At 41.9% G+C, this 14,069-nt stretch overlaps 1 protein-coding gene across 4 annotated transcripts in view; it reads left to right on the top strand.

Annotated features, from left to right (window-relative positions):
• The first annotated feature begins 592 nt into the window (after positions 1–592).
• The window catches only part of ipo8 (importin 8), a 33,624-nt gene continuing 20,147 nt past the window's right edge, over positions 593–14,069 (top strand). For 2 of the 4 annotated variants that reach the window (XM_030046066.1, XM_030046064.1), the window contains exons 1-13: positions 593–834; positions 2,519–2,600; positions 3,994–4,150; positions 5,038–5,196; positions 6,168–6,324; positions 7,198–7,287; positions 7,461–7,555; positions 7,654–7,738; positions 8,644–8,778; positions 9,687–9,786; positions 9,875–9,951; positions 10,492–10,608; positions 11,472–11,561. In XM_030046066.1, coding sequence (XP_029901926.1) covers positions 751–834; positions 2,519–2,600; positions 3,994–4,150; positions 5,038–5,196; positions 6,168–6,324; positions 7,198–7,287; positions 7,461–7,555; positions 7,654–7,738; positions 8,644–8,778; positions 9,687–9,786; positions 9,875–9,951; positions 10,492–10,608; positions 11,472–11,561 — 1,428 coding nt within the window. In that variant the 5' untranslated portion in view covers positions 593–750. The remainder of the gene's footprint in view (positions 835–2,518; positions 2,601–3,993; positions 4,151–5,037; positions 5,197–6,167; positions 6,325–7,197; positions 7,288–7,460; positions 7,556–7,653; positions 7,739–8,643; positions 8,779–9,686; positions 9,787–9,874; positions 9,952–10,491; positions 10,609–11,471; positions 11,562–14,069) is intronic. The other 2 variants (XM_030046065.1, XM_030046068.1) reach the window with 2 other exon arrangements.

The following is a 14,069-nucleotide window of genomic DNA, read 5'->3' as shown; positions in this document are numbered from 1 at the left end:
TATAAGAAATGGGAAAAACAAGAAATATAAAAATCTGTGCCTTTAGGAACTTTTTTTTTTTTTTTTTTTTTTTTTTTAAAGGTGCATTATGAATAAATGTGTGCATTAATCGTAGTGGTAAACTGTGTGCATTATGCAGCTTGATACAGAACAAAGATGTTTGCCTTCAGATGTTATGTGGCTGCAACTGTGGTCAAACCCAGTGCCAAAAATAATGTGACGATGCTTTGCAGAGGTGATGTGGAAATTGCACCGCACTCTTAAGATGCGTCATGCGTGCAGACAATACAAGGAAACCGGCTCTTTGACCTGGAGTCCTGATATTTTCCAGCAGTGAGCGCTCCAGCTCTGAGGGTGGCAGCAAAATACAAAGTGCACAGCGGCAGAGGCGAAGAAGAGGAACCGTAAATCGTCTGTTTACTTTGCTTTACGTCCACCGACCGCTGGTCGCCGGTAAAACGGGGCAGGGCCACGGAGCTGCGTCAAGGCAGCGAGAACAACCGAGGAGGTTCGTCTGTGTTGGCTTCAAAATAAAAGCAGCGCCGTTGCTCGCTAAGCACACTCACAACGTGTGTTCGCCGGCTGGAGTTTTATTTTGAAGGCGAGGGCCGGAGGTGTTGTCCTTCATTCAGGTGGGATTGACGCTGGTCGGGCCACAGTGTATGCAGATCCGTAACGCTTGGCTGAATTTAGGGCAGTACATGTATGTGATTGTGGGAAACACAGAAGTAGCCGTGTAATTGAACACATATGGATCCCAATCGGATAATCCAAGCTCTGAAGGGGACGATCGATCCCAACCTGAGGATAGCGGCCGAGAATGAACTCAATCAGGTGGGTGAGCGAAAGTAGTTTGTTGTTTATTTTTATGTGTGTGTGTTTGCTTGGTATTTTGTGTGTTTTCTCCGGGCATCATGCACCCGTCTCGGCCCAAAATGATGCCCGTGTGTGCGGATCGGGACAGGCCGTGTTTTGGGGGCCGATTTTCGGCTTCGGCCTAGTGATTCTCCAGCCCTGATTTGGGAGTTTCAGTCGGGCCTGAGATCGGCAGCTTGGCGAAATGTTGCCCACATTCATGCTGTTGCACCGGAGAACAATGGGATTTGGGGTTTGACAGCCATCAAGCTGCAAGTGTGTCGGGCAGGGGTCCCCCAACTTTTCCACGCCAAGAGGAATCACTCACATCAGCCCACTGACGCATAAACGAGAAGATTTTACCCCGTGGAAGGTCATTTGACAAGATATATTTGACGCTAGATTAAAAGTTTACGCAGGAATATGTGGCTGAATGTCAAAACAACGTCAGGCGCATTGACAACAGTGGGGGAAGTGAAACCTAAATATCAAAACAGTCACCCTGATCCATTTTGTCATTGAGTTTACTTTACCAGAATGAAGTCACAGTCAGTTTAAGTTGACAATATATACATTTCCTTGTTGTGTTGACTTCTGTTGAATGGGGAAAAGAAGTGAAACTAATTTTTATGTCTTTCTGCCGGGGTCCCTCTGGGATCCCCTCCAGGCCCCCTGCAGTTCCCCCCGACCACAGGTTGAAACCATACAGTCTATGGCTGAAACCACCGTTAGCAGAGCAGCTGTTGCTCTTTCGCAATGCTGGTGTTGCAGGGAAGCTGCTATACCCGCACAGCCTGCGGAGTAAAGAGCATTTCACAAGTTTCTTTTTAAAATTTGGTTGCAGTTTAACCCACCAAACTCCAATTTCCCCTTCATTTCCCCACTTTTTTCAATAATGTGTGACAGTGGCACGTCCAATCTAATCCATCTGATTGAAACTACATCACTCTTACACTGAGTGAATGACTCCAACCCCAAGGTGTCATTGATTTATAGCTGCACCATCACATCAAATAGAAAATACCTACAAATAGAAATATCTGTCCTTTGCATCAGTTCATACACATTTCCTTGTAATTCATTTAACATCTTTGGAAACTTTTGGATCTCCACTAGAATTTAAAATAAAGCTCTGTGGGTTTGAGTGAAGCCGAGATGTGTAGCGTGCATTTGTAAGGACAAACCCACAAATGGGACCGGCAGCGTTGTGCATATGCATAAGCCTATTTGTGTTTACCCTCCACTTCATTCCTGATTGTAACTGATAATTACTAACATCCTGAAATTATAGTATATGTACATAAGATGGCATTAGGATTCAGGCATTAGGATTCTGTAGAGTGATGCAGCCACTGGCAAACTGATCAAATTTAGTAGATGAGCTGGCAGAAGCTAAATAACAACTTCATTGACATTACTGCTGGCAGAGAGACTGAGATGCTGCAAAACAACATAATTACACGGCACATTAAACTCAGAATATCCCATCTGTCCCCCGTCAAAACTGTGATAATTTGCGGGGTTGTCGTGCAAGTTTGGAGGAGTATGTTAAAAGAACTGAAAATGAATGTGACAGTTTCCCCTCTGGGGTGAAAACAAAACAAATTGTGATGTTTTTCATTCAGCGGGGAAATGACGCTGGTCTGCTCTGTTGTCTTTTCAGTCATACAAGATCATCAACTTCGCCCCCACCCTCCTCCAGATCATCGTGTCGGAGCAGGTGGAGTTCCCTGTTCGCCAGGCAGGTGAGAGAGGAAAACCCCTCTGGTGTTTGATACGACATGCTCTGAAATAATTTGTGCCGCAGGGCCAAACAAGGTCACACTGAGATAACTCACTCACATCAGTGCATTTCCCAGCAAACAACATCCCCGTTGTTCGTTCGGAGCGTCACTGCTGACAGAGATGATTTTTCAGCCGGATCACAGTTTTCAAATGCTGTGCTTGTAATTGGATGTTAGAGAGTCTCTGTGTGCTTAACTGTTGGGTCAAAAGTCCTCTTATCTAGTAAGAATTTTAATCCTTGCATTTCTCACTACTTTTAAAACTAACAAGACATGCACATTTAGGTCAAAAAGCCCCTGAAATGACTGAGAGCACTGTGAGAAACTAAGACTCTCAAATGAAATCAAACTAATGACTGTTTTTTCAGTGTTAGCAGCTTTTCAAAGCAGAGCGAGCCAGCACATAAAAATAGCGGAACCCCTTGCGAGAGATTATTGCCCTTAAATGAAGTACTCATTTAACGATAATGAACAATTGAGTGTGTAAATATAATGACATCGCATCAAAACCAGATGTACAAGTGTTGCGGCTCCTGCTGCGCCGCGGAAATCTGGGCTGCCTGGATGTGATCAAGACCCGACGCTCGTAAAAGCGAAGGGAAGCGATGGAGAGGGAAGGCTGGAGGGAATAATGCAGATTTGAACAAACGCGCCCTTCAAGAGGAAGTGCATGACAGACGTTTTCAGGCCAAGTGTGTGGAAGAGTACCAAAGCATTACTGTTAATTTGCCGATTCTACCTGTACAAAAATCAAATTAGGTAAAAGTAAAAAGTGTGCAGAGTAAAAATGATTTTTGAAAAGAGCACATTGTTACATGTGAGCTTTTATTATGAAATTTCAAAAGGACAAAGAGGACAAAGGCTGTCTTAGAGTATTTTAATTAGAAAAGTGCACAAAGATAATAAAGCCGGTTTACTCCTCTTTTTTTGCTGACAGACCGTGCACTGGTCACTTTACGCCTGTTTAGTTACAGATGCTTATAGAGAGACGGCAAAATTTGTACTCTGTAATTCATGTGATTTTAAAATGTAGCAAAAAACTTAAAGGTCTTGGCTGGCAAAAAATACTGAAAAAGCACAAAACTGATCAGTGAGGCATGTCAACGATGAGATCCTGTAGACTCAACCATGAAATTTTGTTTATTCCTCCTTTTTTTCAGTTGAGTTGAAAGGGTCGATGACGATTCAGTGTAATTTTACACAATTCACCTTTAAGGAAAAGCACAGTTGTTGAGTTACTGACGTTTGAGTCCTCTTGGTAACGAGGTGAGTGCATATCGGGTAATGTTATATGTCGTGTGTGTGTGTGTGTGTGTGTGTGTGTGTGTGTGTGTGTGTGTGTGTTGTTTTCCAGCCGCCATCTACCTGAAGAACATGGTGAGTCAGTACTGGCAGGACCGGGAGCCGTCTCTGGGCGAGGTCGTGTTTCCCTTCAACATCCACGAGAACGACCGGCAGCAGATCAGAGACCACATCGTGGAGGGCATCATCCAGTGTCCCGAGTCCATACGGTACCATGAACGCAGCACCGCCACCACGCTGACCACGCAGTCTCACACACACACACACACACAGCCAAATCATTCAGCACTGCCCAGACCCTGCCTTCTGAAAGGACTAGGGGATTGATTAAGTCAACTGATTATCATTTAGATTTTTTTGAGTCTCTAAGATCTCTTCACTGAGATCACTAAGGTCTAAGATTTGCTTACTTTTCTCTGTTGAAATTGTTGGAAAATTACCACTTTGGGTTTTGTGGCTGCTGGTCAGACTGAGGAAGGGATTCAGAATTTGTTTAATTTGTTTATTCGGAATGGTTAAATTAAAGTTTTTTTTTTTTTTTTTTTTAACCACGATTCAAGGCAGTGACTTGATCCAGGACTTTCAGCCAAAAGTATTTCATGTTTACTATCCTTTTTCTTCTGAAATGTGAAAAACAGAATTATTTAAGCATTATTTATTCTAAAAAACAAAACAAAACAAAAACATAATTGACAATAAATTTTTTTTTTTTTTTTTTTTTTTAGAAATCTTGAGCAGTCTGATTCTAACGCATTTTGTATATGGAGTAGTTAATTCTGTTTATTTTGTTTTGATTAATGCAGTTGAATTGGCAGAATTTATAATTGATGCAATGATGCAGTGAATGAATGATTACAGCCCTATAAATAGTTAATAGAATAATTAAAAAAAAAAGTGGTTTCTTTAGTTGGCAGTGAAAATAATTGTCAGTTGCTGCCCTGCAAATCGGGAAGGAATCAAGTTTTTAGGTCATGAAATCGGCTCTGAAAAGATGGTGAATAATGAATTGTCTTTGTCTGCGTGCCACAGCGTGCCTGATAAATGGCCGGCAGATTTAATGACTGTGCATATGAATTCACCTCCGCTGCCTCTGTAGCGCCCAGCTGACGATGTGCCTGCGCGCCATCATCAAGCACGACTTCCCCGGCCGCTGGACCGCCATCGTGGACAAGATCGGCATGTACCTGCAGTCCCAGAACAGCGGCAGCTGGTACGGCAGCCTGCTGGCGCTCTACCAGCTGGTCAAGACTTACGAGTGAGTCCCCGAGTAACGCTCCTCTGCTCCACCTCACCGCTCCGATGGTCGCCGCGGGAACCGCCTCCCTCACACCGGGGAGGCACGACTTAAAAGAATCCAAATCATGCGTGTGTCCCCAGTGGATCATTGGCACTTTAGCGTACACTTATTGAGGGATAATAGGCGATCATCATTAAAGTACGGACCTTTTAGCAATAAAAAAGTTCCCTGTAGTTGCTAAAAAAGGCTGTAGGTTCATAATTTTAAGACGTAATTTATTATAAATACAGAAAGCTAATGTGGCCAAGGTGTATTTTGGAATTATTCCATGCAAGCAATCATTTATTCTGTAGAAAGTGGGAAATAGTCCCTGGTAGTTCAGAAGAGTTATTTTTGTTCCATATTCTGTGGAAATTTCCAGATCCCCCAAACAAAACTGCTTGACTTTGCTGCCTACAGTTTATGATTATTCAGCATTATACAAGTTTGTATGAGCTCAGTTTCTAAAAATAGCAGGTGTCCCTAAGTTGTAAAAAAAAGGCGTAAAATGTCCTCTGTTATATTATAACCGTTATATTATAACGGTTAAGGACGTTAAAAGGTATGGAAAACAATTAAATGTAGAATTTTACATTTTAAGATGGGTTTCAAAACTTTTAAAAGTATTGTATCACAGTGTGCTGTTCTTGTGCTGAGAAATTAAGACTGTGCTCTCAGAAAAGGTTTTTAATTTTTGTTTTTCTTCGGTTATTATAGTAGTAGATTTTCCATTGTGTTTGTCAACAGAAAGATGTTAAAAAGCAGTAAAATTAATGAAGACACCCTGTGGGATGAGTGACGAACATGTTTATCCTCTTGAGTGAGAAGATGCAGGTGGAGCAACTCCAGGGAGCAGGGGGAACAAGACAGACAGTATTTATGGGAAATGTGCTCTCAATTTTAGAAACACTGATAGCGCCGGTGTGAGACAGAGTGTGTGTGTTTGTCAGGTACAAGAAGGCGGACGAGAGGGAGCCGCTGCTGGCAGCCATGCAGATCTTCCTGCCTCGCATCCAGCAGCTCATCACCCAGCTGCTGCTGGACGCCACCATCTTCTCTGTCCTCATCCAGAAACAGATCCTCAAGATCTTCCACGCTCTCGTACAGGTTAGTTTGAGTGTGTGTGTGTGTGTGTGTGGATGTCAAGGTCCAGACAGATAAAAGCCAAGAGAATGACAGCAGCTACCCAGAAATTAAATAACATTAGAACCAGCCCTGGAACTAGAATAACTTTCCATTTCTTATGTTTTCCAAATTCATAAAAGTTTCTTTTAAGTTTTAAGTTTTTTCTTAGATTTCATTTAGGCAAGATCACACAAGAGGGAGTGCTGTCATACTGAATATCATCGTCTTATCTTAAGTCATCTTACATCATTATCTTCTGCGGCCTGTGATCAAAACACCTCTGTGCTGATATTCAGTATGACAGCACTCCCTCTCATGTGAGGCTGCTTTTATACAACAGTTCTGCAAACATCATTCATCAAGAAACGGTAATAAGACGCAACAGATGATGATTTACTCATTTAAACAAATTTTGGCTCCACCAACACTGCAGCAACACTACAGGTTGGCTATCCACCCACGTCCAATCAGATTGCACAGCCAGGAAAAAAAACGGTTGTATAATGAGTAATTAAATTGTAAATCCTCTTTAAATTGAACTAAATACATTTAAAAGTCAAACTTAAACAAAAGAAGAGCTAAACTAAAACTAAAGTAGAATTATACCACAGCTAAAGCAAAATAAAAATAAAGTTAATCTTAGACAAAAAATAGAATGAAAGATAAACTAAAGTAAAACTAAACTAAGCTCAAAGCAAAAGTAGAACGAAATCAAAGCAAAGCTGACCACAAGTACACTAATCTCAAGCTTAACTAAAACTAAAATAGTTCCTCCTCCTCGTGTGTGTGTGTGTGTGTGTGTGTGTGTTGGGATGATGATGATGATGATTCAAACCTTGTCATGTTCCCCTGCAGTACTCACTGCCTCTCCAGCTGATCAACAACACAGTGATGACTCAGTGGATGGAAATCCTCAGAGCTGTGATGGACCGAGACGTGCCTCCTGTAAGAACACACACTCTCTCTCTGTCTCACACACACACACAGGGACACTGAAATATAACTCAATTCAGGAAGAAATACATTTTTCATGTCTTGGAAATGCCCTGATTTAATTATGGAGAGTTATGGAAAACCCATGGAAAAGTGTGAAAAAGCCGCCTGTTTGTGTTTGCCAGGAGACGCTGGAGGTTGACGAGGACGACCGCCCGGAGCTGGTGTGGTGGAAGTGTAAGAAGTGGGCTCTGCACATCATCACCAGGCTGTTTGAGCGGTGAGCCGAGGAATCGAGGCATCCGCACCGGTAGAAAACCTCAGCTGTATCCGGACGGACTCTTCCAGGTGTTCATATCCCTCTGATGTGCGTTTCAGGTACGGAAGCCCCGGCAATGTGACGAAGGAGTACTTTGAATTTGCGGACTTCTTCCTCAAGACCTACGCAGTGGGCATTCAGCAGGTAGGCATGTGTCGCCGGGGCTTGATACTTCTGAATTTACTGTGCAAAATGAAAAGTGCAGTGATCCACAAGGCTTTCATGCTCTGTTACAACATTAAATAAACATGTGCAAGTGCAATGAGGGCTTAAAACCCAATGAAATGAAAAGCCACTACAACAGCAGCTACAGATAAATTCAGGCCTCTAAAACGGCTTTTCTGAGTAGCAATAATATGTTTAAGTGGATTTTAAGAACAGCAGGACAAGAAGACATGCACTTTGTGGAAGAGAATAAAAATAAATGTTTTCTTTTTTATTAGCTCGGTTCCTCTCAGTCTATAAAACTAGCGTTGGGAAAACAGCAGTTCAAAATAAAAGCGCTGCTACTTCACCAGATATTTACACCTCACTTGATTCCTGGTAAAGAAATGATGCACAACATAAGAAATATGTAAAAAAAAAAAAAAAAAAAAAAAATACAGTATTTGCAAAACATCAGCAAAAATGACCACAAACTTACCAAGAGTATTTATAATTATATATTTAAAATTAAATTACAAGAAAATATAATAAAATTAGTCTCTCAGGCCAGGGAGTTACTTTAAGAAATACAAGAAAATTACGAAAAAATGCACATGAAAAATTAAAAAGAAAAAGAAATAAAGACAATATTTTTTTTTTCTATTTTGAAGTGAAGACAAATGATGAAAATTCAAAACAGGGTCTCTGTGCTTTACTGTGAAAAGATCGATGTGCGTCTAAAAAAAATGAACAAACGTCTCGGGACGGGCCTCGTTTGAACGCTGTGCACACTTTTATTTTATTCGATGCCCTGATTCAGCTAAATTTGTCACGTACCGCCGATGTTTCAAACGCACTTTTAAAGCACCACGGGAAATTCCTGCCTTTTACCGTTTCCTCCTCAGGTGCTCCTGAAGGTGGTGGACCAGCACCGACAGAAGCAGTACGTCACCCCCCACGTCCTGCAGCAGTCCCTCAACTACCTCAACCAGGGCCTGTCCCACTCGCTCACCTGGAAACAGATGAAACCGCACATGCAGGTACAGCAGCACCCCCTGCTGGACACGTGTCTAAAGAGATTATAGGATCCATAAAACCTGTTTCTCTGTTGGCTTCTGTCCTTTCATCGCACTCATTTTCATATTCTGCTTCACGGGCTCCCCCTCGGAGACAATTCGCTTCCTTTTGACGATTGACTTTCTCTGGGCTGCTCATTTACTCGGCGCACATGTACAGTGCGAGATCGAGCCTGGTTTGAGTGAATGTCGACAAGACGGAAGATGGAGCGGTTCGAGCCTCGAGTGGAAATCAATGTTAATTCAGACCGGGGCGTTTTCAAGTAAGCGCATATTTCATTAGTGCCGCCGATGAATTATTCCCGAGGCTGGATGATCCAGTGGAGGATTCTTTTGTTTTGTGTTAGAAAGGAGTTCTTTCAGTTCGGATCGAAGTGAAACCTTTCCGAGTTTCTTGAGATGGCGGCGAGAGACAGATGGGGAAAATCACTCGTGTGCTTTTCCTCCTCAGTAAAGCGAAAAACCCTCGAGCGAGTTCATGATCAACGCATTCTGAATGTTGAGAAACACACACCAAATGTTCTGACTTACTTTTTCATTTGTCATTGTTTCAAGGAATCAGCTGATTTGGCAGTGACGTTTTGATGTTTAAAAATGGTGCGCGTTGCATCTTTAACTCCGTCAGGCGTCTTTTGTTGTTTGTGAGTGGGAAAAAAAAACCCGATCTCTTTTCATTTTCTCACTTGAATCGAAATTTTATACACTCCTTTACACACATCGAGGTACCTGCATGAGTCCATTCTCCACAGCATCTAAAAAAAATGACATTTTTTTCTGCTTTTATTGTGGAATATTTACTTTTTTAACTTTGTGAGCCGTTTTTGAACCTTTTCGAGAGCCTCCTCGGTCAGAAGTGCCGTAATCTCTTGCAGACTATATGCCAGGAGGTGATCTTCCCTCTCATGTGCTACAAAGACGAGGATGACAAACTGTGGCAGGAGGACCCCTACGAGTACATCCGCATGAAATTCAGTGAGTACACACACACACACACCGAGTTTTACACACCTTAAGTCTTCTCGGTGAGTTTTGATCCACAAATCGTGTCTCTGCGCTGTAGACCTGTATGACGACCACGCCCTGCCAGCCACCGCGGCCCAGAGCCTGCTGTGTAAAGCTGCCCGCAAGAGGAAGGAGGTGAGCACCGACGTTTTACCGCCGAGTTTTACTTCCCCAGTTTTTAGGAATTTAGCGTCCAGAGCGACTTACGGGACAAGAGCAAGAGCAGCAAATCAAATGCAGTTGATCAATGTCGAAGATGGCGGACAAAAAGAAAGATGACGTACTCCGTTGTGAAAATCCGGCCAAAAAAACTTCTCTTTATTAGTTTTCATTTTTAAAGAATTAAAAAAAAATCAAAATGAAGACACAGATCGTTTCCATCATCTGCTTGAATCGCTGATGAATGATGTGCTTGTCCCCTGTTTTTCCAGTTGAGTCCAAATCGTTCTCACCTGAATCAGCCCTCAGTGTTTCATAGTGCACCTTTAGATTATTTGAATTGCTTGTTCACTTCTTCTCTATTATGTATTAACTAAATAACCGGCCAATCCTACTCAGCATAAGGACTTTATATATATACAGTGTGTATATTGTGGACCACTGCTTTTATGTTTTATGGACTGTCTTTGGTAATAGTAGTAGTGACCTCTGACCTCTGCGCTGTGCTCCGGTCAGGTTCTTCCTCAGATGATGGAGTTCTGTCACCAGATCCTGATGGAGCCCTCTGCTGACCCCCGCAGGAAGGACGGGGCGCTGCACTGCATCGGTGCTCTGGCTGAGCTCCTGCTGAAGGCACGTGCACCACGAGATACCTGTGTGTGTGTGTGTGTGTGTGTGCGTGTGTGTGTGTGTGTGTGTGTGTGTGTGTGTGTGTGTGTGTGTGTGTGTGTGTGGATGTTAAAATTAAGGATTTTAGTATTTCTCTTGACCTCCAAGAGTAGCTCAGCTTTTTTTTTTTCTATTTAATCTGCATTTAATCCCATATTTCAGAGGCAAAGTGTGTGTTTTTTTGCTCATTGGACCACCTTAACTTTTAAGACTTATGTCGATTGTGACTCTTGGTGTTGCAGATTTTGAACGGAGAATCAGGTGGTTGCAGGGCTGTAAATACAGTCTCACAAATAAATAGAAGCAATAAATACAGAAAAAAAATGTAAGTGCAAAAGAAATTATTGGACGCCCTATACAGCACATAAAACTTGGAAAAACCTTAAAACCTTGGATAATACTGAAACACCTTTCTCAGACACCCTGACTTTTTCTCCTGGGAACGATTATGAGCGACACTTTCACCTCCTTTCCCAGATTTTTTTTTTTTTTTTAGTTTTCCTTCTTTTCTCTTATCTCCTCTGGTTGGAAAGTCTGCAGCGGGTGGACTGACAGATAACCGAGTGGATTTTTATGGCACGGCGGGATTTTGCAGCACAGATTAGACACTGCAAGCTGATTTGTGTGTGTGTGTGTGTGTGTGCGTGTGTGTGTAAATGTTCACGTGTTCCTATGCTTGCACTTGAAAATGAGCATGAAAGCCCTGTGCCCCTGTGAGTGTTATGAGAAAGCCGCTTCCTGACCTCGACTCCGAGACGTCGAGGTCGGGAAGTCGCCCTCGCCGTGTTTTGACTCCTGCGGCCTGTGTTGTGTCTGTCGTCCTGCAGAAGCGGATGTACAGGGAGCAGATGGAGCTGATGCTGCAGAACTACGTCTTCCCCCTGCTCAACTCTCCTCTGGGTTACCTGAGAGCCCGGGTGAGTGAGCCCTCCCGTCTGATATATACCATCTCTGTTCCTCCCACGCAGCCTGTCCTTGCTGACAGAGCAGAAGTAGCTGGGCTGTGGAAATTTGTCTCAGTGCAGCCATGATGTAATAGATGGAATAGACTTACTTCATATATGTAAATAAGCAGACACCAAACTGCACCAAAAACAACATTTTTTTTTTTTTTTTTTTAAATTTAAACAGGAGCACTAACGAGGAGTTCCTTTATAATAGCGATAATAATGATGATGCATTTTATTTAGAAGCTTTTTTCATGGAAATAGAAGGAGAAAAATATCCGCACACTGGATTACAGCTCCCAGCACTTGATTTCCCTTAACTAAACAGTACAATTTCATCCAAAAAAACAACAAACCAAAAGCCAAAATCATGATAGTGGGTTGGATGTGCACACATTTACTTTCCACTAAAGTGTTTTTCATGTTGCAAGGGGTTTTATAATAATAAAATAAATTAAAACGGCAATTAAAGAGACAATTTGGAATGAAAATAGTTGCACAAGGTGGATCAATAACAGCAAAAAGACTAAAAAGTAAATTTGTAAACAAGTATTTTTTCAAAATAAGAGACAGGATCTATTAGCTTATATATACTGTGCATAGTAGAACATAGTGTAAGGGATCAGCCAATATAAAAACTGAATTTTTCATAAAATAAACAGAATAAGGAGCTCATGTGAATACTAGCAGTTATTTCTTTGTGTTTGGATTTTATTCTGTTAGTAGTGCCGGTTTTAATTCATTTGATTCAAGGCTGAGACACAGAAAAGAGATTTTTAAAGTTAAATTTTAAAGTTCGCCGCTGTCCGCTGTGACTTTCTTGATTTAATCTTTCCCGGCGTCCTCTCCTTAATCACGTGGGGCTGGATTCTTTGCCGTTCTCTCTCAGAAGGACAGCGGCGATCGTGTAATTTCTCATAAAAGTTGCCACCTTGAATTTACCTCTCGGCGTCTCTGACGTCCGCTGAAACGTTACGCGTTTGTCGGCTAACAGCTTCATTTACCTCTGGGAGCCCATGACAAAGCCCCGTGGTTAGTTTCATTTTGGTGGGCTCAATTGTTTTGTGAAAACTTTTTTTTTTTTCTTCTTCTTCCTCTTCTGGATCCAATCTTATTTTTAAATCAAACTGTTCATCTCTCAGAGGCGGCCGGCGCGCGCGGCAGTAATGAAACGAGACACAGTAATTATAGACTAACAGTCGGAACGGAACAATAGGCTGAAATTTGTGTTTCTGCGTCTTATTGGAAAAAGATAGAGTTATTTTTGAGGGGGAAGAAGTTGTCATGCACACTTAAGCAGCTCGATAATTATCATATATATTACTCCTCTGACTTGATATTCCAGCCGTGATAGGATATTTGCAGTAAGCCGTACAAATCACTGGAGGCGACCATGAGGAGAGCCTGCAGTGCGGCGGTGGAGGCAGCAGGGGGCGCCACACTGCAACAGAAGACCTCCACGGCAAAATGAGACATCCACCCTTTGAAAACACACTGACACTCCATATATAATGATTGATAGCACTAAATTAAAGTACCATGTAAAGGACGGCAGGTACATTAAGCCCTTTATTGACTAAATTAAACACTCGCACAGACCGGATCCCAGCACGGATACTGAACGAGGAGACTTAGTGTGATTTTTTTTCTCCCTTCGCTCTGTCAGAATGGAGTACAGCCCACGTTTTAAAAGATGCCTTAAGGGCTCGTCCGTGCTCTTTGTGTCTGATAATGCATTACGTGTATTACATAGTGCGCCGGCCTTGAGAAGAAGCTCCTGCGCCTTTTGCATTTTCACCGAGGATGCATCAATACCGCCTCTCAGGGCCATTATGTACACTGAGCACCGAGCTGTAATTGTTAATAGGCGTTCAATAAACCCACAGTTTGCTTTGTATTGTGTTTTGTACATTACAGAAGAAAAAAAAAAAAAACACTACCGTTTCCAAAGTTCTCTGTATTTTGTCTTATTTGCAGATATGAATTATTTTTCATTCAAAGATTTGGGATGATAATATGAAATCGACAAATATTCTTCCAAAGGCAAACGTCTACTCAGACTATGGATGTGGATATGTTTGTAAAAATGCACTGTGTCAGGTATATTGTGTATTGAATGGTTCATTTTTTTCGCTTTTACCCCCCTAATTGTTAACCAATGAATTAACGTGAACCATTTTGACCCATTATTTTCAGTGAACAGTGTGGCAAAAATAAGTGACTGATTTGTGCCAAAAATGCAGGAAACCAAGAGTGTCCAGTCATTTCTGATGGGTTACTCAGGACTTTTGGTATTACATAATTGGGTTTGGCCAGTGCTTATAATAATGCAAATGCTAAATAGAAAGATGAGAGTTGATGTCAAACAATTTTAAAAGTTTCCTATTACAGTGGGACGACATGGATGTGCCAATATCTGATATTTAAAAACAAAAAAAAGGACACACCAATACCAGGTCTGTGTATTGGCAACAATCT

Source organism: Myripristis murdjan, chromosome 23, assembly GCF_902150065.1.
Source record: "Myripristis murdjan chromosome 23, fMyrMur1.1, whole genome shotgun sequence".
Classification (NCBI taxonomy): Eukaryota; Metazoa; Chordata; class Actinopteri; order Holocentriformes; family Holocentridae; genus Myripristis; species Myripristis murdjan.
The sequence above is the reverse complement of the archived record's forward strand: the minus strand, read 5'-3'. Positions and strand labels throughout refer to the sequence as shown.